The sequence below is a fragment of the Panthera onca genome, chromosome E1 (genome assembly GCF_046562875.1).
Source record: "Panthera onca isolate mPanOnc1 chromosome E1, mPanOnc1 haplotype 2, whole genome shotgun sequence".
In the NCBI taxonomy this organism is placed as follows: domain Eukaryota; kingdom Metazoa; phylum Chordata; class Mammalia; order Carnivora; family Felidae; genus Panthera; species Panthera onca.
The window spans coordinates 15,995,093-16,018,030 of record NC_138352.1 but is presented as its reverse complement, the minus strand read 5'-3'; the positions used below and the strand labels follow the sequence as shown (position 1 = coordinate 16,018,030).

At 53.9% G+C, this 22,938-nt stretch overlaps 2 protein-coding genes across 2 annotated transcripts in view; both read right to left on the bottom strand.

Moving 5' to 3' along the window:
• The window catches only part of TBCD (tubulin folding cofactor D), a 161,289-nt gene extending 153,534 nt beyond the window's left edge, over window positions 1-7,755 (bottom strand). Inside the window, exons 1-2 of the mRNA XM_078437956.2 lie at window positions 7,428-7,755; window positions 6,198-6,248 (exon numbers count right to left, since the gene is read on the bottom strand). Of these exons, the coding sequence (XP_078294082.1) occupies window positions 6,198-6,248; window positions 7,428-7,611 (235 nt within the window). The 5' untranslated portion in view covers window positions 7,612-7,755. The remainder of the gene's footprint in view (window positions 1-6,197; window positions 6,249-7,427) is intronic.
• A 1,550-nt stretch (window positions 7,756-9,305) lies between these two features.
• FN3K (fructosamine 3 kinase) lies at window positions 9,306-20,062 on the bottom strand. Its single transcript, XM_060645044.3, has 6 exons — window positions 19,880-20,062; window positions 16,965-17,116; window positions 14,628-14,719; window positions 14,236-14,318; window positions 10,604-10,726; window positions 9,306-9,751 (listed from the first exon to the last, which is right to left on the bottom strand). The coding sequence occupies exons 1-6, from the start codon at window positions 20,018-20,020 to the stop codon at window positions 9,413-9,415; spliced, it is 930 nt and encodes a 309-aa protein (XP_060501027.1). The 5' UTR covers window positions 20,021-20,062; the 3' UTR covers window positions 9,306-9,412.
• Window positions 20,063-22,938: the final 2,876 nt, after the last annotated feature.

Genomic DNA, 22,938 nt, shown 5'->3' with positions numbered 1-22,938 from the left:
TAGAGCCTGCCTGGGATTCTCTCTTGCCCTCTCTCTCTCTGCGTCTTCCCCTGCTGGCATGTGCGCGCACGCTCTCTCTTTCAACTTAAAAAAAAAAAGCCAGAGCAGCCATATCAGTATCAGACAAAGCATATTTTGAAACATGTAATATTACAGAGATAAACAGAACATTTCATAATGATGTAAGGATCAATTAGTCATGAAGACTCAAGACTCCTATAACCACATACGCCAAATTACAGAGCCAAATTGAGAGAGCGGAAAGGAAAAAGACAAATTTATCATCGTAGTTAGAGATTTCGGTACTCTCAGGAACTGACAGAACAAGTGAAAAAAAATCAATATGGACATAAAAGGCCTATATAACAGTATGAATCACCCTACCTAAATGACACTTATAGGGCACTCTACCCAACATCAGCTGAATAGACATTCCTCTCAAGTGCACAAAGAACTTTCAACAAAACAGACCCTGTGCTGGGCTGTGAGTCTTACTCAACATAAAAGACTGCAACTCGGGGCGCCTGGGTGGCGCAGTCGGTTAAGCATCCGACTTCAGCCAGGTCACGATCTCACGGTCCGTGAGTTCGAGCCCCGCGTCAGGCTCTGAGCCCCGCGTCAGGCGCTGGGCTGATGGCTCGGAGCCTGGAGCCTGTTTCCGATTCTGTGTCTCCCTCTCTCTCTCTGCCCCTCCCCCGTTCATGCTCTGTCTCTCTCTGTCCCAAAAATAAATAAAAAACGTTGGAAAAAAAAATTAAAAAAAAAAAAAAAAAAAAAAAAAAAAAGACTGCAACTCACATCTAGGGAATGCAGAGTAAAACTGTAGTGATATACCACCACATTCCCACAAAAACGTAGGGTACAATCAGAAAGACTGGCAATACTAAGTGATGATGAGGATGTAGGGCAACTGAAATTCTCATAGGTTGTTGGTTGAAATGTAAAATGGCACCACCTTTATGAAAACAGTATGGCAATTCATCATAAAAGTTTATCATAAAAAACACATATTTACTATACCACCCAACAATTCCACTCTTACAGATTTATCCAATAGAAATGGAAACACATGTCAGCCCAAAGGACTGTCTGCAAATGTCACAGTAGCATTAATAACAGCCCCAAACTGGAGACAACCCAAATGTCCATCAACAGGGTGAAAGGATAAACAAATTGTGGTTCAACAGAAAATGAGCAAAGTACTAAAACATGTAATATGGAGAAGCCTTAAGAATACTATTTTAACATAAAGAAGCCAGAGAGTAAAGTAGGTCAGTGGTTGCCCAGGGCCAAGATGAGGGCAACTAACTGCAAAGGGACACAGTTCACTTAACCTCATGGGAGGACAGAAATGTTCTACACCTTGATGGTGGTGGAGATACATACGTTTGTCAAAACTCAAACTGTATACTTAGGATGGGTGCATTTTTTTTTTTTTTCAACGTTTTTTATTTATTTTTGGGACAGAGAGAGACAGAGCATGAACGGGGGAGGGGCAGAGAGAGAGGGAAACACAGAATCGGAAACAGGCTCCAGGCTCCGAGCCATCAGCCCAGAGCCTGACGCGGGGCTCGAACTCACGCACCGCGAGATCATGACCTGGCTGAAGTCGGACGCTTAACCGACTGCGCCACCCAGGCGCCCCAGGATGGGTGCATTTTATTGCATGTAAATTATATCTCATCAAAGGTAACTTTGAACACTTTAAAGGAAGAATGAAAGTGTATATCGACAGATAAAGAGATCAAGCTAGCATTACTTACAGACTATATAATTATTTACCTGCTTAGAAAACCCAAAGAAACTGAAAAACTAGTAAAGTATTTCATTGCACAGCGAACTTTAAACATTACACCCAGTTAAAGAAGCCAGTCACATAAGACCTATTGTCTAGGGTGCCTGGGTGGCTCAGTCGGTTAAGAGGTTAAGCATCTGACTTTGGCTCAGGTCATGATCTCATGGCTTGTGAGTTCAAGCCCCACATGGGGCTCTCTGCTGTCAGCACAGAGCCCGCTTCAGATCGTCTGTCCCCCTCTCTCTGCCCCACCTCCTCTCGCACCTATGCACTCTCTGTCTCTCAAAAATAAAAACATTAAAAAAAAAAAAAAATCAGGGGCGCCTGGGTGGCTCAGTTGGGTAAGCGTCCAACTTCAGCTCAGGCCATGATCTCACGGTTCGTGAGTTCGAGCCCCACATCAGGCTCTGTGCTGACAGCTCAGAGCCTGGAGCCTGCTTCGGATTGTGTCTCCCTCTCTCTCTCTCTCTCTCTCTCTCTCTGACCCTCCCCCACTCACACTCTGTGTCTTTCTCTCTCTCTCAAGAATAAATAAACATTCAAAAAAAAAAAATCAGGGGCACTTGGGTGGCTCAGTTGGTCAAGCGTCCACTTCTGTTCAGATCATGATCTCATGGTTTGTGAGTTTAAGCCCCACTTTAGGATCTGCTCTGATAGCTGGGAGCATGGATCCTGCTTCAGATTCTGTGTCTCCCTCCCCTGCTCACACACTCATTCTCTCAAAAATAAACATACATTTAAAAAAAGAAATATTAAAAAAATAAAATTAAAAATTTTTAAATTAAAAATAAAATCTTTAAAAAGAAACAAAATTCATATATTGAAAAAAATAATAATAAATAAATAAATAAATATAAATAAATAAATAAATAAAAAGAAACAACAAAAGACATATTGTCTGACTCCATTATATGAAATGCTCACAATGAACATTTATAAGAAATTCAGACAGAAAACAGATTAGCAGTTGCCAGGGGCTGGCAGGAGAGTGAGGGTGGGGGGGACCGTTGATGGATATGGGCTTCTCCTGGGGGTGATGAAACATTAGGGAGTTAGTAGTGATGGCTACATGACTCTGTGATGTACTAAAACCAATGAAGTAGGGGCGCCTGGGTGGCTCAGTCCGTTGAGAGTCTGACTTCGGCTCAGGTCATGATCTCATGGTTCGTGGGTTCGAGCCCCACGTCGGCCTCTGTGCTGACAGCTCGGAGCCTGGAGGCTGCTTTGGATTCTGGGTCTCCCTCTCTCTCTGCCCCTAACCCACTTGCATTCTGTCTCTGTCTCTCTCAAAAGTAAATAAACATTAAAAATTTTTTTAATAAAAATAAAAATAAAAAAATAAAACCAACAAAGTATGCGCACACGAGGCTGAACTCGACGGCGTGTGAGCTACACCTCATGAGCACAAGCAGCTTTCATCCCAGAGCAAAACTCAACAACCCACTTAGGGCAAGTGAAGCGTTCTCCGGAGGAAACGTGAGCACCCCAGATAAAGGAAAGGCTTCATCCCAGCATCTGGAACATCCCCAATTAGTAGAAAACTCAACCAACTCACCTGCTCCCACAAAAAATCTGCTCATTCACTCACCACACTGCCCCAAATGGGGCTGCCTGACAGAATTCATTCAGGATGGGTCTAGCCGGAAACACTCCAACTTACAAAAAAGAAGCAGAGGAGCCCTCATCTACATCCGTTTGGTCTTAAATACGGACAGAAATAGTAACATGAAAAGACCAAAATACGCACAAAAGCTGACGCCTGAGGAAAGAGGTGAACTGGAGAGAATGGCAGAGAACAGTCAGAACTGGACTCGCAGAGATTCTGAAAGCCAGCACAGCCATTCCACAAGAACAGAAACCAGAAAAGCAGATTATTCCACATGCTTATCTCAGCAACCCTCACCCCCAAAGTCCCGGGAAAACGAAATAAAGAGATACAAGCCCACAAAGAAAAAAAGAAAAAGAAACAACAGCCAAGAGATGTCAGCTGTGACTTGGAAACTGGACGGTGGCAGGGAAACCTGTGGTAACCGAAGCAGCCCGGCAGGCAGAGCCGAGGTGCCGGGAACCGGCCAGCGCAGGACGCAGGAAGGGTCGCAAACAGGATGAGTGCTCTAAGGTCCCCCAGCCCTTGCCCTCGTGGGCAGAAGACCAGAGGTCTACCTCCCTAGAGTGATGGGCCCCACAGCCATTTAGCCACATTTGGGTTTGCTTTTTTGTCAAATAAAATTTTTAAAAACTTTTTCTTAATGTTTATATTAGAGAGAGAGAGCGAGAGAGAGAGAACGCGCATGCGTTGCGTGCACAAGCAGGGGAGGGGCAAAGAGAGAGGGACACGCAGAATCCAAAGGAGGCTCCAGGCTCTGAGCTGTCAGCAGAGAGCCCGACACAGGGCTCGAACCCACGAACCATGAGATCATGACCTGAGCAGAAGTTGGACGCTTAACAGACTGAGCCACCCGGGCGCCCCTAAGTCAAATAAAATTTAAAATTCAGTTCTTCAGGGGGTGTGCTTGGGTAGCTCAGTTGGTTAAGCGTCTGACTCTTGATTTTGGCTCAGGTCATGATCTCACAGTTCAGTTCCTGAGATCAAGCCCTGCATCAGACCCTGAGCTGATGGGACAGAGCCTGCCCGGGATTCTCTCTCCCTCCCTCCTCTGCCCCTCTGCCTCACAGCTTGCGTGCTCTCTCAAAATAAACAAACATTTTTTAAATAAACAAAAAATAAAATAAAATTACGTTCTTCAGTCATATGTCAGTCAAGTGCTCAGCAATCACATCTGGCTACTGGTGACTTTACCAGATAGCACAGATCTAGAACATTCCATCATCACCCAATTCTCTACTGGACAGAGATGCTCTGAAGAGAGTAGGTCAGAGAGGAAGCCAGGAAGCAGCTGACAACAGCCAGTCAGAGCCTGACTCAACTGGGAGTTGGCACTCTGGGCTAGGAGGCCCACAGTGGGACCCTCCCCCACAGTGCGACAGCACCCAGCAGCCAGCCATGTAGTCCCCAGAGAGAAAACACGACCCAGAAGACAACTGTCAAAAATACCAAACCAAGGACAAGAGCCCTTAGATGGTAAAAACTGTGGACAAAATAAATTCAAGAACATCTTCACGTGCAAAACAAAGATTAAAAAGCAAAACTATGTGGGAAAAGCTAAGGGGCCAGAAGGTCACTCCTGGAAACTCAACATGCAGTCCACAGGCTCCCCAGAAAGAGAAAGCGGAAGCGGACAAATGACCAGCGCCACACCAGAAGTCCCCTGTGCCAAAGGATGCAAGTCTTCAGCCTAAGGCTGACCAGCATGAGAGAAAAGACCCAGAGCACGTCACACACCTCTGAAATATCAAGTTCTAGAAACTTTCAGCAGCAAAAACGACTCCTGAAAAAGAAACTTGGACTTGGTAACAGTGGGTGAGGGAACCGTGCCTTCTGTCTTCACCGAGCCAGGATGAAACGTATTTCTTCTGCCTGAGACAGGGGACCGCTCAGAAAGCTTACCTTGCACAAAACCTTCAAGGTTACCTGAAGAGGAAAGCAGCACGCACACCACCAGCCCACTTTTTCAAAGGCACGTATGTGTACACTAAAGCTGACGCTCAAGGCCTCCCACGGTAACGTGTAAAGTTTCAACAGCCCTGTGGGACAGGTAGTGCTAATAATCCCCATTCCACAGGTGGGGAAACTCAGGCCACAGCCGCTGAGGGGCTGCACTGAGATGCACACCCAGGCAGCCTGGCCTGGGGCTCCGGCACCCAGCCCCCACCCCGTGCTGCCTTTCCTACCTTCCTCCTTCCTAAGTTCACCACCAGAAGTGTTACTTTTGCATATAAAAAAAAGTGTTATCAGGATGAAACAAGTCAAAAATAAGGGGCACCCGCTCAGGTCAGGATCTCACAGTTCTCGACTTGGAGCCCCAGGTCAGGCTCTGAGCGATCTCACAGTTCTCGACTTCGAGCCCCAGGTCAGGCTCTGTGCTGACAGTGCACCGCCTGCCTGGACCCTCTGTCTCCCTTTCTCCCTCCCTCCCCCACTCATGCCCGCTCTCTCTCCTTCTCTCTCTCTCAAAAATAAACAAACATAAAATGGCAATAAACAAACAATGAAAAACAAAAGAAACACAAAAGTCAGTGCCCTTAAATTGAGTTAAGGAAGCCGGAGCCTCCGTGTCTGCATCTACACAGATAACTCATCACCCTTCGACGGTGATCCCCGTAGAGGGCTGGGCGCTAACAAAATGTGCCTGGAAGACATTAAAATTCACACTACGAGCAAGGGGTGCAGAGACCCCGAGAAGAACAAACAAGACTGGGGCAATGCGTCCTGGCGCCGCGGCGGCGGGCACACACGTGTGACCGAAGGACCCACCGCAGGAGGAGCGGCCTCTGTTCTCACCGAGGTGTGGGTCCAGCAGGTGAGGCTGCTCCTGGTACTTGTCCATGATCACTAGGAAGGAAAACACGGGGGTTAGCTTCGCTGGGGCAGACATGCCCGCTTTCCCTCGCCGCCTCGCGCGGCGCAGCCCCTGGGGCACAGGCCACCTAGGTGGCTCCCCACCACCACCCGCCGGCCCCTCCTCCCCGCGTGCGCGGAGCGCCTTCCTCTGGAGCCCGTTCCCCCACCTCCTCTGAACCTTTCTTTGCTCCCTCCTCGAGTCACAAGTCCTCCCCTTCACCAGACAAGACACCTCCCCGCACCCACTTCTCCCCCCCCCGCCCGACCCCGCAGACCCCAGCGGCCTCTGGCACAGCTGTCAGATCCCGCGGCCACCTGCCACACACCTGCACCTGTGACAACTTCCCAGGAGGGGAAAAAGGGCCTTCGCTGGCCCCCCGACGTGCCCTCACCCCCTCGGCAGTCGTGTGCACAAGGTCTTGTTTTTGAACCCCCGGTTCACGGCCAAAGAAACAGCCTCAGAGCAAGGAGGCAAGACGCCCGAGCGGCAAGCGGGACGTAAAAACCCTGGGGTGTGTCACCAGAGCATATGCTTTGTCAGGGCAGCCGCCACGCTGCCCCTCTCTCAAAGTCAGAGGGCCGTCCTGACAAAGCAAGAGCACAAACCCACGCCGAAACTTCGTGAGCAAGAAGGGCCCGCGAAGGTGGGTTTCCTGGACGACAAAAGCCTGACCGCCCAGCGGTGGGGCCCAGGGAGCCCTCACGAGCTGCTCCCGAGAGACGGCTGCAAAGGTGCAAGCTGGGAGAGCTGACACCTTAAGGGGAACTACCGCGCGCGCGACCCACCGCCCACCGTGCCCCGAGCCTGGGCTGCGCCGCCCGCCGCTACCCCGCCGGGTGGGGTCGGAGATCCCGTGGTCTGCGGCGCGCTGGTCCCCGTCTGCTTCTCCTGTCCCTCCCTCCCGGTCCGCACGGCCGTCCCCGAGAGCCGGGGCCGCCCTGGCGAGGTCCACGCCGGTGTCCTCACGCGGGACCCTGCACAACCCCGCCCTCCGATGACAGGCGGGAAAGGCAGGGCCCGCGGCCCCGGCGCCTCCAGGTGAGGCCGCCCTAGCACACACGCCCGGCTCCCACAGGTGCGCGGCAGGGGGCAACCATCGCACGGGGAAAGCAGCAGCTGCGGCCCGAGAGCGCGTACAGAAGGCCACCGGCCCCGGGCCGCACGCGCACCTCGGAACCGCTCCAGGGCGCCCTCCCGGGCCGCACGGTCGCCGAGCACCGCCGGCAGGCGGGCGAGCAGCGCGCGCGTCTCCGCGCTCTCGCAGAACGACTCGAGGAAGCCGCCGCGGGCCAGCGCCTCGTCCTCCGCCCCGTCCTCCGGCGCGCCCGCGGCCGGCTCCTCGCCCAGAGCCATCCTCGCTGTTCCGGACCGCGCCTGTGGACTGGAAGCTCGGCCCCGCCCGAGCACCGGGACGGGGGATGCCGGCTGATGCAGACGGAGGTACTACTGCTGAGGCAGAGGGGGCGGCTACCGACGCTGGCCCCGCCCCACGACCTCCGACCTCGCGCCTCGGACCCGCTACGGGACGCGCCGGCCGCCAAAATAGTGCGCAAGGAGGCGGGGCCGGGCCTTGTGGGGCGGGGCCCGCGTGAAAGAGAGCCTGGATCCCGCGAAGCCGGGAAGTCCGGGGACCGGAGCCTGATGCGCGGCCTGGGGGCGGGGCCAGAGAGAAGGCAGGGCGGGGTCTGAGGTGGTGCTTCGATTGGGGTGGGGTGGGGTGGGGTGGGTGGGAGGTGTGGGGTGGGGTGGGTGGGAGGTGTGGGGTGGGGTGGGTGGGAGGTGTGGGGGCAGTCTGAGCTCGGGGCGGGGTGGGGTCGGGGCGGGGAACCGGGCCTGAGCTCGCTCGTGAGGTTGGGCGGAGGGGGTGGAAATCTGAGCTCGGGGGGAATGGGGACTGGGCCTGTGGGTGGGATCGAGGTGGGGTCGGGGGAAAGCCTCTGAGCCCGTGGGTGGGGTGGGGACGGAGCCTGTGGGTGTGGTCGGGGTGGGGGCGGGGGGGGGGGTGAGTCCGAACGCAAAGGCGGGGTCTGAGCTCGTTGGTTAGGGAAAATCTCTACCCGTGGCAGTGGGGGTGGGCGCAGTGGCCTGCGCTTGGCGGCGGTGTCGCGGCCCCAGTAGCCGGAGGAGAACCAGGCCCCATCCCCCACGTGGGGCCCGGCTCCCCCTCTCCCCCCGTCGCACTGTCACATCCCACAAACCTGAGTTTTGCGACAAAGGCAGTTTCTGTTTTGAAATGTCAATTGTCTGGAAGGATGCCTCCGGGGTGTTCTTTCTAGAAAGTCTTAACAGGCTCACACCTGTCAATGGGACCAGTCTCCTGACCGCGAGGCCCGCTGGACAAACAGTCTCAGAAAAGAGAAATTTGGGCGCCCTTATCACTGGGAAATTGGTAATTTTGCAAGGAGTAATAAAGGCGTGGTCTCGTCTCCAGCCCCGCACTGTGAATGGCCAGTGCCCCGCAGACCCTACCCTGATGTAGCTTGCCCTGGGCCCTCCCTTCACGGATGACAGCCCCGGCATCTCCAACCAACTGGCCACCCCAGCCACCTGACCACAGTGGACACCCACTGACCAAGGCTCTCCCCCTGCCCTCGCCCCCTTTTTATCCAACAGAAAACACTCCAGCTGGAAAATGGAGTGTGGGAGCAGCGCTGGGCAGTGGCTGCGGTCCAAATGCCTGGTCCCCACGATATCCAGGGCCTTTCCTTCCATCTGCCCCGCCTCAGTAGGGAGGGCACTCAGAGCCCCACTCAGCCCCAGAGGTGCTGCTCAAGAGGTGAGACCCATCTCCTGGTCTCCAACTCTGCCTAAGGCACAAACAGGAGCCCTGAGTCCACAGGGAGATGTGGACTCTCCAACTTCCACCTAAGCAAATCCACCTAAACGCATCCCAGATGTGTTTCTATAACATCATGAAAATACCCAAATTCCCCCTGGATCATGACACATAACGAGGCTGTTGGAAATCTGTCAGGTGCTCCGGGTCCTCTGCAAACTAGCCCAACTGCATGGAGGATGGAGACACAGGTGAACAAACACACACACACTTCCATCCCTGAAGCCCAGCCAGACTTTATTAGTCCCGGAAACCACCTCTGGTGTTGCCACCCAGAGTTACTCACTAAGCAGGGAGGCAGGGGATGCAGGCTGGCTGCTACTTGAGAAGCTTCCTCATGGTGCCCAGGGACGGGCTCCTGTACTGCCGCCCAAAGTGGTTCCAGTGGTTCAGGTAGTTAAAGAGCTGATAGAGCAGGAGCCGCCTGTCAAACCCCGGAGCCTTGGGAATCTTCCGGTGGTAGGCAGTGAAGAAAGATCTGGGAAACCCCCCGAACATCAAAGCAATTGCCAGTTCAAATTCAGAATGTCCATAGAAGGAAGCTGGGTCATAAACAATAGGCCCTGAGTCATCCTCAGCCACGTTTCCTGACCAGAGATCCCCATGAAGAAGGGCAGGGACGATCTCTAGACCACAAAACAGATCCGGGATCTTCACCTAAGAAAATAATTATTGCACACAGAGTCATCATGGGCCTATGAGCCACAGCCTCTTCACCCAATACTTGGAAATAAGGCAGAGATGACCTCATGTTTGTTCAGGGTCCAACCATAGCCCAGTCTACCAAGCCCAGAGATGAGGGGATCGACTGAGTCCAAGAGAATGCAACATCATTGTACTATTTACTAATTTAGGTTTGGAAATTCCACAGCCCTAATGACTTCCATACAATAGCGACCTCAGTGGATGTGGTCGTGTAGACTGTGAACCGTATAACCTGAATGGAGGGGTTTTTTTTTGGGGGGGGGGGGGTAATTTAGCAAACTTTCTCCACCATTCTTTAATTTCACAGAACACATATGTCTGCACCTGTTCTGTATACTACGAGTGCTATGGGTTATTTCATTAATGAGTTAAATTTCACCCTGGAATGACACACAAATTCTGTTTTTAACATTTTGAGAGTTATATTTTAAACTAGTCACTCTGGGGCATCTGCTGGCCACATCTCCAAGAGGTGAGACATTCGTGCTTTGGAAAAGAAGAAAAGGACAGGGTAAGAGTGGATAAGAAAGCAATAGTAAATGCCACAATTTATGGGCCAGGCATCTATGTTTGAGGTTAAGTATTTGGTGACCTAGCCAGTGAAAGTTGTACTCAGGGGCCAAGTATGCCCTCAGGTACCTTCCCCTTCCCAGTTTCCCCATCAGGCCAATAGTCAGGCACTTATGTGTCCACACTTGACCAGCTCTGCTCCATGGCTCCATTCTACCAGAGGGCTCCACACAAATATGGAGGATAGCCCATAAAAGAACAGCCCCTGTCCCAGAGAATAGCCTCTGCACCCACCTGTAGTTGTGACCACAGTTCTCGTGCCTCTCGGTCAGCATAGTCCTTTTCAATGAGGTCCAGCTGTGCTTGGAGACGGTGCCGGGCAAAGAAGGTCGACCAGTCATCCTGCCACTCATTCACCTGGGCGACAAGGGGCCAAGGCTGATGCTGCTGCAGCTGGTGCTCACAGGACAGCTATACATGGAGACTGCCCAAACCCCGGGACAACCACTAACAGAACACAACAAATATTACAGCTAGCCAACAGAGGAGATAGGATGGAGTCATTAAAAATAGTCCAAAAAGGGGCGCCTGGGTGGCGCAGTCGGTTGGGCGTCCGACTTCAGCCAGGTCACGATCTCACGGTCCGTGAGTTCGAGCCCCGCGTCGGGCTCTGGGCTGATGGCTCGGAGCCTGGAGCCTGTTTCCGATTCTGTGTCTCCCTCTCTCTCTGCCCCTCCCCCGTTCATGCTCTGTCTCTCTCTGTCCCAAAAATAAAAATAAAAAACGTTGAAAAAAAAAAAATTTAAAAAAAAAAAATAGTCCAAAAGAAGGCAGATGAACAGGAAAAGGGGAAACATAGAACAGATAGGACAAATAGAAAACAAACAGCAAAATGACAGATTCACCCCTAGCCACATCAATAAGTACATTAAATGCAAAGGGTCTAAATACCCTAGTTAAAGGGCAGAGACAGGTTGGAAAAATAAAGCAAGACTTGATTCCAAGCTGTGTACAAGAAATGCACTTTATACATGCTAACACTAGTCAAAAGAAAAGCCGGAATGGCTATGTTAATATCAGAGTAGATTTCAGAGGAAAGAATATAAAGGAGGTCATTTCACAATGGAAAGCAAGTTAACTGATAAAGAGGACGTAATAATCCTAAATTTCTGTACCCCTAATATATGGCAAATAGGCTCATGAACAGATGTTCCACATCATTAACCATCAGGGGAAATAAAACGTCAGTGAGACACCACTGCACACTCACCAGGAGAGCTTGAATTTTAAACAGAAACCACCAAGAGTGGCAAGGATGTGGAGGAACTGGAACCCTCACCCCCTGCTGGTGGGAATGTAACATGGTACAATCACTTGGGAAAGTATTTCTGCAGTATTTTTCTTAAAAAGTTAAATGTGAACCTACTATATGACCTGGCCATTTCCCTCCTAGGCAATTACCTAGGATAAATGGAAGCATGTGTCTACACAAACTCTTGTACACAAAGGTTCAGCAGCTTTATTTGTGGAAGCGAAACCTGGAAACTACTCAGATGCCCGTCAGCAGGTAAATGGGTAAACAGACTGGTTCATGGTAGGAAGGAACGGACTCTGAACACTTGCAACACCATAGATGAATATCATGAAATGATTAAACTGAGTGAAAGAAGCCAGAAAAAGGCACGTAGTGTATGATTCCATTTATACTAAGTTCTATGAAATACAAATTTACCTACAGTGACAGAAAGCAGATCCATGGCGCCCAGGGTCAGGGAAGGGTAGGAGGACGCTTCAGGTGATGCATATACGCACCCCAACCATGGGAACTGGTTCACAGGTACCTCTGCATGCCAAAACTTATCACTTTGTACACTTTAAGTGTGTGGTTTGAGGCACCTGGGTGGCTCAGTTGGTTAAGCGTCCAACTTTGGCTCAGGTCATGATCTCACGGTTGGTGAGTTCGAGCCCCATGTCAATCTCTGTTCTGACAGCTCAGGGCCTGGAGCCTGCTTCTGATTCTGTCTCCCTCTCTCTGCCTCTCTCCCCTGTTCACACACTGTCTCTCTCTCTCTCTCTCTCTCTCTCTCTCTCTCTCTCAAAACTAGGTAAATATTGGGGCGCCTTGGTGGCTCCGTTGGTTAAGCGTCTGGTTAAGGGCAGTTAAGGGCCCACTCATCCTCCCAAGGAGTAGGACCCTCCTGCAATTTCTGGGCTGGGACAGATGCTCCATCCAGGACCATCTGTCACAGAAGGAAGAGGTGGACTAAGTGTTCTCCTGACCCCTTGACGCTCCCTGGCCCTTCCCAGGCCCCTTGCCCCTCCCTGGCCCCTCCCCAGCCCCTCCCAGGCCTCTTCCCCCTCCCTGGCCCCTTGCCCCTCTCCAGCCCCTCCCCGGCCCCTCCCCGGCCCCTTGCCCCTCCCAGGCCCCTTCCCCCTCCCAGTCCCCTTGCCCCTCCCTAGCTCCTTGCCCGCCCCTTTCCCGCCCCTTGCTCCTCACAGGCCCCTTCCCCCTCCCTGGCCTGTTGCCCACCCCTTACCCCCTCCCAGGCCCCTCCCTGGCCCCTCCCAGGCCCCTGGCCCCTTCCTGGCCAGTAGCAGCTGAGCTAAATAGGTTCACTGATCCTGGAGTCTAAAGGGGGACATAGGGGCCGCGTGTGTCCCTAAGAGACCAGCCCCATTCTCATTGACTTCACAGACTGGGGCTCTGTGTATGATTTCATTCCTTGGTTCTTTTTTTTTTTTTAATTTTTATTTTTTTTAACATTTATTCATTTTTTGAGAGACAGAGCATGAGCAGGGGAAGGGCAGAGAGAGAGAGAGGGAGTCACAGAATCCGAAGCAGCAACAAGCTCTGAGCTGTCAGCACAGAGCCCCACGTGGGGCTCGAACTCACTCAGGAGCGGTGAGATCATGACCTGAGCCTAAGTCAGACGCTTAACCGACTGAGCCACCCAGGCGACCCTCCTTGGTTCTTGAAAAGTCACTGGGCAAGGTCAACTGAGTCTTTGGAGAGCCCACAACAGCTCTTAAACTCAGCATCTGAAGCAGGACACCAGACCACATTCAGCCACACCTGCCTGGGACCAGTACAACTGTGTGGGCCACCAGCCCCAGGCAGATGTGTAGGCCCCAGGGGAGCTGGCTTCACCAGAGATCCAGGGAGTCCCAACCAGCCTGGTAAAGCACTGTGTGTGTGGAGTTCTAGGGACCCCAGATGTGAGGGCTTCCCCCTGTCTGGGATCGCAAAATCTGGCTCAGGCTTCATAATGATCTTACCCACATGACATCCACCTGGGAGGCTCGCCGTCTGCCCACACGGGAGAGACAGAGAGGGACAAACGGCTACCTACTGGATGATTCCACTACATGAAATGTCCAGAATGAGCAAAGCCACTGAGACAGAAGGAGGTGAGTGGTTATCAGAGGCCAAGGGCAGGGGGAATGGGGGTGACTGCTAATTAGCATGTGATTTATTTTGGGGGCGATGAAAATATTCTGTAATGAGACAGTGGTGATGGCTGCACAACATTGTCAATATACTAACAACCACTAAATCGTACATTTTAAAATAATGGAGTTTATGTCATGAGAATTACAAAGGCCAGGACTTAATCCCTGACCTCACCTGCTGCCTCACTGCCACCCACTCCAGTCCCCACACTCATCACACAACCCTCTGCAGAAAGGCCTTTGCACCTGCTGTTCCCTCTGCTTAGATGCTCTTCCACCCAGCCCACAGCTTCCCACCTCCGCCAAGCTCAGCTCAGGGGTCTGCCCTCCTCTCCCAGACACCCCAGTTCACACCCCGCGTTCAGAAATCAGACAATCATCTTCCACCCTGTCACCTACAAGGGACAAGGCAACCAGCACTGGGGCACTGGGAATGGTCATCAGCTAAGCAGGGACGTCCTCCCCCAGGCTCTCACCTGAGGGATGAAGCCACAGCATGTCACCGTGTGGAAGCCAAACTTGCTCACATACTGGGGCTCAGCACGCTCAGTCCTCCGGCCTGTCAACAGAAAGAGCTGTTGTCCTCCCCTTCAATGCCAGACCTCAGCAGAGCCCCCTCAGCAGAGGGAGAGGCCTGGGCTGCACTGCTCAAACGGGGACAGTCTGAGGAGCGCCAGGGCCCTCCTGCCTCAGGCGTGCTGGACAACAGGGCTGGGAGTAACCGGGGTCCAACCCCACCCACTCGTCAGTGCCATCAGAGTCCCCATTTAACAATCTCATCTTCACACGCAGCACAAGGGAAGTCGGTACGCATCGCCACAAGCGCCACCCCGGGGTAGATACACCTGCGTCAGGGGCCACAACGTACCCACTGTGTTCTCCTCCTCCTTCGACTTATCCCTGAGCTTCTGGTTGTAAAGGTGCAAATCTGCCATCTGGTCTCCGAGTTTTGATGCCTGACTGAGGATACAGGAAATGCAAGCAATTAAAACAAGAAATAACCACAACCAGTTAGAAGGCTCCACTCTGAGAAATGTTTTAAATACCTTAAAAACTACTCTCCATTCTTTAAAAAGGGAAAAATGAACTGTAGGCCATGACCTTTTCTGAAAAACAGGATAGTATAAAATCACAAGCGCAGGGGGCGTGTGTGTGTGTGTGTGTGTGTGTGTGTGTGTGTGTCTGTCTGTCAACAGAAGCCTTAGGAGGCGCTGGGAACAGGAGCAAAGGTTTAAAAACTTACATTAAAAAAAAAAAAAAAAAAAAAAAAAAAATTTTAAAAAAAATAAAAAATAAAAAAAGGGGCGCCTGGGTGGCGCAGTCGGTTAAGCGTCCGACTTCAGCCAGGTCACGATCTCGCGGTCCGTGAGTTCGAGCCCCGCGTCAGGCTCTGGGCTGATGGCTCGGAGCCTGGAGCCTGTTTCTGATTCTGTGTCTCCCTCTCTCTCTGCCCCTCCCCCGTTCATGCTCTGTCTCTCTCTGTCCCAAAAATAAATAAAAAACGTTGAAAAAAAAAAATTTTTAAAAACTTACATTAAGGAAAGACCAGCTCGGAAGGTTTGTAAAAAAACAAACGTAAATCACATATAAAAGACAGGTTGAGGGGCGCCTGGGTGGCTCAGTCGGTTGAGCGGTTGAGCGTCCGACTTCAGCTCAGGTCACGATCTCGCGGTCCGCGAGTTCGGGCCCCGCGTCGGGCTCTGGGCTGATGGCTCAGAGCCTGGAGCTTGCTTCCGATTCTGTGTCTCCCTCTCTCTCTGCCCCTCCCCCGTTCATGCTGTGTCTCTCTCTGTCTCAAAAATAAATAAACGTTAAAAAAAAAAAAAAAAAAAAAAGACAGGTTGAGGGGCACCTGGGTGGCTCAGTCCATTAAACGTCCAACTCTTGATTTTGGCTCAGGTCATAATTTCACAGTTCATGGGATCGAGCCCCACATCAGGCTCTGCACTGACAGTGTGGAGCCTGCTTGGGATTCTTTCTCTGCCCCTCCCTCACTCAAGTGCAAGCTATCTCTCTCTCAAAATAAATAAATAAACTTAAAAAAAACAGACTGAGATGCTATTCATGCACCATGATGGGCATGGGCCATTCTTTGCTGATGGAGCTGCAGGTGGTTTTATGTCTTCTTTATGTGAGTTCTTGTTTTCCACCTTTTTTAAACAAAATACACACAACTTTTTTTTAACATTTATTTATTTTTAAGAGACAGAGATAGAGCACAAGCAGGGGAGGGGCAGAGAAAGGGGGAGACACAGAATCCGAAGCAGGCTCCAGGCTCCAAGCTGTCAGCACAGAGCCCGACACGGGGCTCAAACTCGGGAATGGTGAGATCGTGACCTGAGCCTAAGTTGAACACTTAACCGGCTGAGCCACTCAGGCGCCTCTGCATAACTTTTATTTTTTATGTTTATTTATTTTGGGGGAGGAGGGGCAGAGAGAGGGGGAGACACAGAATCTGAAGCAGGTTCCAAGCTCTGAGCTGTCAGCACAGAGCCCAACATAGGGCTCAAACCCACTTACAGTGAGATCATGACCTGAGCCAAAGTTGGACACTTAACCAACTGAGCCACCCAGGCACCGCAAAATACACGTAACTCTAGTAATTAGAAAAAAATTTCAGGACTTCGGATAATTACTAGATCAACCTCACTGGGCCCGGTTTGAGCTAACATGAGTGCATTCTAAAGCATGAGGCCAGGGATGGTTCCAACACGCTAATTTGATGCTGATTCATTGGAGCCAAAACACACAGAAAGCAAGAACTCCTTGTCTCTGTCAAGAACCCGGGGGCAGGGGTAGGATTCCTGGCCCTGCCTCTGATGAGCCACACTGGCAGCTCAGCAAGAGCCTGTTCCCCTTCCCTCTCTCGTCCCCCTCCCTCCCTCCCTCTCTCCCTCTCCCTCCCCCTTTTCCTCTCTCCCTCTTTCTCCTCCTCCCTCTCTCTGTCTCACTCTCTCCCTCCCTCTTTTCCTCTCTCCATCTCCCTCTCCCTCTTTCCCTTTCCCTCCCTCTCCTTTTCTCTTTCTCTCCCTTCCCCCCTCTCCCTCCCTTGCCCTCTGTCCTCCCCCTCTCTCCCTCCCCATCCCTCTGTCCTCCCCCTCCCTCTCTCCCTCACTCCCTCTCCCTCCATCTCGTGATCTCACAATCTCACGCACTCACACACGCACACGCACACATGCACACGCGCACACACATGCACACTCACCTGCTCAAGCTCCTCATCTTCAGATGCTCCATCACAAAGGCAGCCCCTCCTCCCGGCAGGTCAATCACCTTGATTGGCCGTGGTACCCGAACCAGGCCTGTGGCCTGGAGGGCCTCCAGGCTGGCCATCTCTCCCTGGAACATCTGCCGGGCCTGCATCCAGAACACTGCCATGAGCTCCGAGGGGCCCCTGCAGCCCTGGACAGAAGCCACCAAGTGGGGTCACAAGCACCCAGGACCTACAGTTACTGAAAGCTAGCTGGAGAGCAAGACATCAGCCCCTCAGAGAATGGGGTGCAACATGGCCCCCTTCAGATAGAAATGGGATCCAAGGGTGAGGCTGTGCCTGGGGCTTGGGGCGGACAGGATGCTGGTGCCCCTGCCCTGGGTGCTTGCTCCCAGAGGTGAGGAAGCACAGGTGCAGGGGAGGTTCTGGAGGTGCTGGGGGTGCTACTGGGGGCCAGGGTGTGCTGTGGGGTCACAGTGGGAGTGTCGGGGGTGCTGTGGAGGTACAGTGGGAGTGTCGGGGGTGCCCGGGGTCATGGTGGGAGTGTCAGGGATGCCCGGGGTACGATGGGAATGTCGGGGTGCCTGGGGAGTACAGTGGGAGTGTCAGGGGTGCTGTGGGAGCACAGTGTGAGTGTCGGGGTACCTGGGGGCACGCTGGGAGTGTTGGGAGTGTGTGAGAGCATGGTGGGAATGTTGGGGTGCCTGGGGATACGGTGGGAGTATCAGGGTATGGGGGGCATGCTGGGAGTGTCAGAGGTGCCTGGGGGTACAGTGGGAGTGACAGGAGTGCTGTGAGGGTACAGTAGGAATGCTGGGGGTGTCTGGGGGGTACAGTGGGAGTGTTGGAGGTGCTATGGAGGTACAGTGGGAGTGTCGGGGGTGCCTGGGGGTACGGTGGGAGTATCGGGGTGCCTGGGGGCACGGTGGGGGTGTCAGGGGTGTTTGGGACACGATGGGAGTGTCGGGGGTGCGTGGGGAGTACAGTGGGAGTGTCGGGGGTGCCTCGGGGTACAGTGGGAGTGTTGGGGTGACTGGGGAGTACAGTAGGAGTGTTGGGGGGGCTGTAGGGGCATGGTGGGAGTGTCGGGGGGCCAGGGGGTACAGTGGGAGTGTTGGGGGTGCCTGGGGAGTACAGTAGGAGTGTCGGGGTGGCTGTAGAGGCACGGTGGGAGTGTCGGGGGTGCCTGGGGGCACAGTGGGGTACTGCAGGATGCTGCCAGGTGCCACAGAGGTTGTAAGGTACCTCAGGGGACTGTGGGGGTGCTGCAGAGGGTCTGGGTGGTGCTGTGAGATGCAGTGGGGTGCTAGGGGTTATCTGTAGGGTGCCTTGGAGTGTGGATCAGTGGAGCGTCTGGAGCTGGGCATGGGTGCCCTTCCAAGTTTCCTGCCCACCTCACTGCCTCCAGCGATCACAGGAGAGGAGGAACCGCAAGGGCAGGGTGGGGTGGCATGCCAAAGGGACTGGGACACACATTTTGGGCAAGAATTCGGGGCAGAGAGGTCAGCTGGACCTGGCTTGGGTCCAGGGCCTCTCCCCAGAGATAAGCACCCAGCGGGGCCTGGGGGGGCAGGAAGGAGGCTCACACCCCACCGAGGAAGAAGACAGGCCGCCCCAGGAGCAGCAGAACAGCCTCCATTGGGACCCAAGGGCTGTCCTACTTCTAAAATATTTCCCACAAATGCCCCAATTTTAAACGAGGTGAACACTCACCCCGGGTACGCGACAGAAAGCATGCTTCTGAACACCTCTGCCTATAGAATTATTCCTCATGAGGCCAAAGCATCTAATGCCACGCAGGAAAAGAACCCCATCCTTCAATTCAAAGTCTCTGAGGGGAAAACGAGGCAAGGCATCCTCCAAACTGTCAGCCCAGCCCTGGAATTGTGAAGCAGGGGTTGCTAGCGCCCCGCAGGGGGCATCCAGCAGTCCCCAAACATACAGGGGCAGGGAATACCTGGGCTGCATTCTGCCCGTGTCCTGAGGGCCTCACCTGTCACCTGCTCGCCTACTGTGTGCCAGCACCGAGGGTTTCAAGGGCAAATGGGGAAGCTTTCAGTAGGAGGGTTCCAGACCCCACATGAACCCTGAACCCAAAACTGCTTCCCGGTACATGGGGCTTATTCTGAGAGCGATTGGTTCTGAAACGAAATTCCCTAACAATTCCCTGTGCTAACAGAGCCGGGCTGCTGGACCAATCCCGACCTCTCACCCATCCCAGGTGGGCCCTGCTGCAGGGGGGCTGGGAGGATTCCTTCCACCCACAGCCCCTACCCCCACCACCACTGCTGCACCTCAAAGGGGCCTGGCCCACAGAGCACTGGGGGCCTCAGTGAAGGCCCCCACTAGGGCCAAGGGAGTGCCATCCTTAGCAGCTGGGGGCACTGACTACGGCCAACTTTCTCCATTTGTAAAGTGTCACTATTTTCCATATACGGTCTATTTAACAGCAACACTTTAAGCAGGCACTAACCAGGCCCAACACAAGCACAGGCCCCTGAGCAGACAGCATGAGCCTCTCGCTCGGTCCCTCACCGAGTCTTGGCCTCCTCCTCTCTGCCTCCTCCCACCTGTTGAGCTGGACCCACGGGCTGTGGAAGAGGGAACCCAGCGCTGGGACCCAGGGTAGAGGCAGAAGCATCCCAGGACTCCAAGCCTCACCTCCCCCATTCTTGATGGTAGAGAAATTAAAACCAACACTCCTGTGCCTCCAGGCGCAGGATTATTAATCCTGCAGCTGACAAAACCCTGGGTCCCGCAGAAAACGCTTGAGTCCTCCTTGCCGGCAGGTGCCAGCTCCTGACCCCCGCAGTGACGCCAGGCCGCACCTGCGCCCCTCCACCCCCACCCCTTCCCCTCTCCAGGCTCCAGCTCAGGCCGCGGGGGAGGGGGTTTCTGGGGGGCCGCACCTGCGTCCGGTGGTTGACCTTGACGAAAACGGGGCCCGCATCCGTGTCGTAGGCTCGTCCCTCACTGATGCAGCCGGCCCCGGGGCTCCCGAAGGCCCGCAGGGTCGCGGTACGCAGCTCGGCTCGCAGCAGCTGCTCCATGGGGCGGGGGGACTCGGGCCGGGAGGCACGGGGACAGCGCAGACGCCAGCCGGGGCGGAGCTCGCTCTCCGCGGGGGCGGCGCCGGGTTCTCGCGGCCTGCGGGGCCCCGGGCTGTCCAACCCTTGCGCGCGGGTGGCGGGTGCGGTCAGGTCCGCGCGAGCGAGCGGTTGGGGAACGGACCCAGCCCGAGGGCGAGGGCAGACAGAGAGCTTCCCGAGGGGGACTAAAGTGGGGGCGGTGCCCCTCTGCATGTGTCCACACAGTCAGGGTGCCCCGACAATCCGGGGTGCGGCCCACCCTGTAGAGCCTGACACCACCCCCCCCCCCCACCCCCGGCCAGAGGTTCCAGGAGCCCTCGCTGGCCCTCTGCCCAGGCCCCAGCAGGAGACTTAGAGGACATAGTCTAGGGTAGAGCCCACTGTCCCTGGGACCCAGGTCACAGGTCACAGTCCTGGCTAGGTCTCACACTGTCCAAACAAGGCTAGGGGTCTTGACCACATCCTATCCAGCCCCAGGCACTACCCAGCGATACTCGTTGCTCCTGTTGGGCTTGTTCATCAGGGCACCTGGTGGCCATCAGAGATAGAGACTGCTCTGGGGGTTCTGATAACGTGGCCAACCCCACCCAGAACCCGAGCCCTGTTAAGAGACCTGCTGCCCTGGAGAGGGAACTTCAAAACACACGTGGCCATGTGCACACAGGCACACACACACACACCTATGCACACGCATGCACAAGGTCATTGAAGAAGAGCAGGGGGTGGGAGAGATTGTGTGGCCATCTTGGGAGAAGCATCTGCCCCTCCACGTCTCCCTCCTCCTAGCTTTTTTCTCTGAGTTGGTGAAGCCCTTCCCATTGCACCTTGAGGCAGGATTCCTGTAGATTTGGGCACTTGCACATCTATCTGCAAATGTCTTTTATTCTTGACTGATAGTTTGGCAGGGTATGGAATTCCAGGCTGGATATGAGGTCCTGTTCTTTCACAACGGAGAAGCTCCTGCTCTAGCGCTTTCCAGCTCATTTGGTGTTGAGAAATTTGAAGCTATTTTGATTGTTGTAAAGCCATTTTGATTCTGTTTGTGTGGAAACTGTTCTCTGGAGGCTTTTAGGGTCTTCTCTGTGTCACCAATATCTGACAATTTCCCAGGGAGGTGGTTGGGGTGAGTTTCCTGCCATCCCCAAGGCAGGACACATGAGCTGTTTCAGGATGGACACTCTCTGAGGTTGTCTTCAGCTCTTTATGATTCCCTCCCTGTTTCCTCTGTTCTCTTTTCCAGAATTACAAATATTTGCTCTAAAGTTGGTCCCCAAACTGCCAGGGTTAGGCACCCGTGAGCCTCCAGGCACCCTGGGGGAGATGCTCATTGCACGCCACAGGCATGGTTTGCCCAAGCAGGGCCTGAACGTGGCAGGTGGCAGCGGCACACATCTTACTGGCCCCGAAACCCAGGCACTTGGGGTCCCTCCCCAGACCTCCCAGCTCCTGTCTGAGCAACCGAATCCTCAGTGAGAAGACACATGCCAAGGAGAGTACTTTGACTTTGCAAACTGGTCTCACCCTCCTCTCAAAGCCGCATTTGACTTTGGGTTTGGTCAGAAGCTCAGTAGGGAGATGTGACTCGGGTACATGCAAACAGCCCCAGGAGCTGAGTCCCCTTTCTCCCTACAGCCAGTCTCCTGGTTCTCCTGACTCTCCAAGAACCAGAATTATGGCTGCTAAGGTGCGGAAGGCACCCAACTGGAACACAAACACAGACAACTGTGACAGTTCTTGGGGCTCAGACATGTCACGAGTGTGGATCTAGGGGGAGGACAGACTGAGGTAATGATGGGGCCGTGTGCACTGGAGGGACTCCCCTGCTTGTTCAGATCCCTCACTTGACATGGAGTCCAGTGGTACCAAGAAGGGAAATGCAGCCCACAGCTGAGTGGGGGCATTTGCAATGGTGCTCAGAAAAGGGGCACCAGGCAGGCAGCAGGGGGGGGTGTCCCAAGCCTCTGGCTGCAGCCTGAGCCAGCAGGGACGCTGTCGAGGTGTCACTGCCAGTCCCTCACCCTGGCCTCCACCAGGAACTGGGCTGGGGCCATGCCCTCAGGAAGAGGAGTGTTTGCAGAAAGGAAGGGGTTCTGCCACCTCCTGAGAACTCAGATAGCTGCAATCACTCTGATTGCTGCTTCCAAACATATTCCAGCACAGCCACATACTTCTGCCCAGGAGGAAACCCAGGCAGAGAGGCTAGTCTCACACAATATGTCTTTGGAAGCAAATTTCACTGGGAGAACAGGGAGGACAGAGAAAGTGTCCCCGCAAGAGGGGAGACATGCACCGCGTACAGGCAGGCACTCCGGCCGGGAAGCTCAGCTGGGTGGCCGGGGGGGTGTCATTATCAGCCCCCTTTATGAAGGAGTGACTCACCTAGGAGCCCCTAGGGGTGACTCACCTAGGAGCCCCCCGTGCTGGCCCTCAACTCCAAGTGCAGTGTGGTTCCCGTCATGCCAGAGGTGGAGGGCCCAGAGTCTTCCAAGAGGACCTTTCCAGTTCCCAACCCTACACTAGAACTGTCCAGGGACACGTGAGTCAGTCTGGAACGAAGTGCCACCCTCTGCCAGGGCTGCGTGCACTGCTCTGCAGCAACTTGAACTTCTTTCCAAACTTGCCTTTTCCGCCCTTATTTTGGCTGTGATTCCGGTTCCCTCTGAATCCCAGAGTGAGCCAAATACCCCCCATAACATACCTCCGGTTTACAGATGTCCCTCCAGCACCGCCCTGCAGAGTAAACAGGAAGCCCCCACAGCCGCCTGGACCCACAGACATGGGGCAGCCCAGGGTCAGACCCTTGTCCACAGCGGTCCCCTCCCGTCTGCCCCCCACCCCCTGCCACCACCAGCAGTTGGAGCCTAGAATAAACCTAAAAG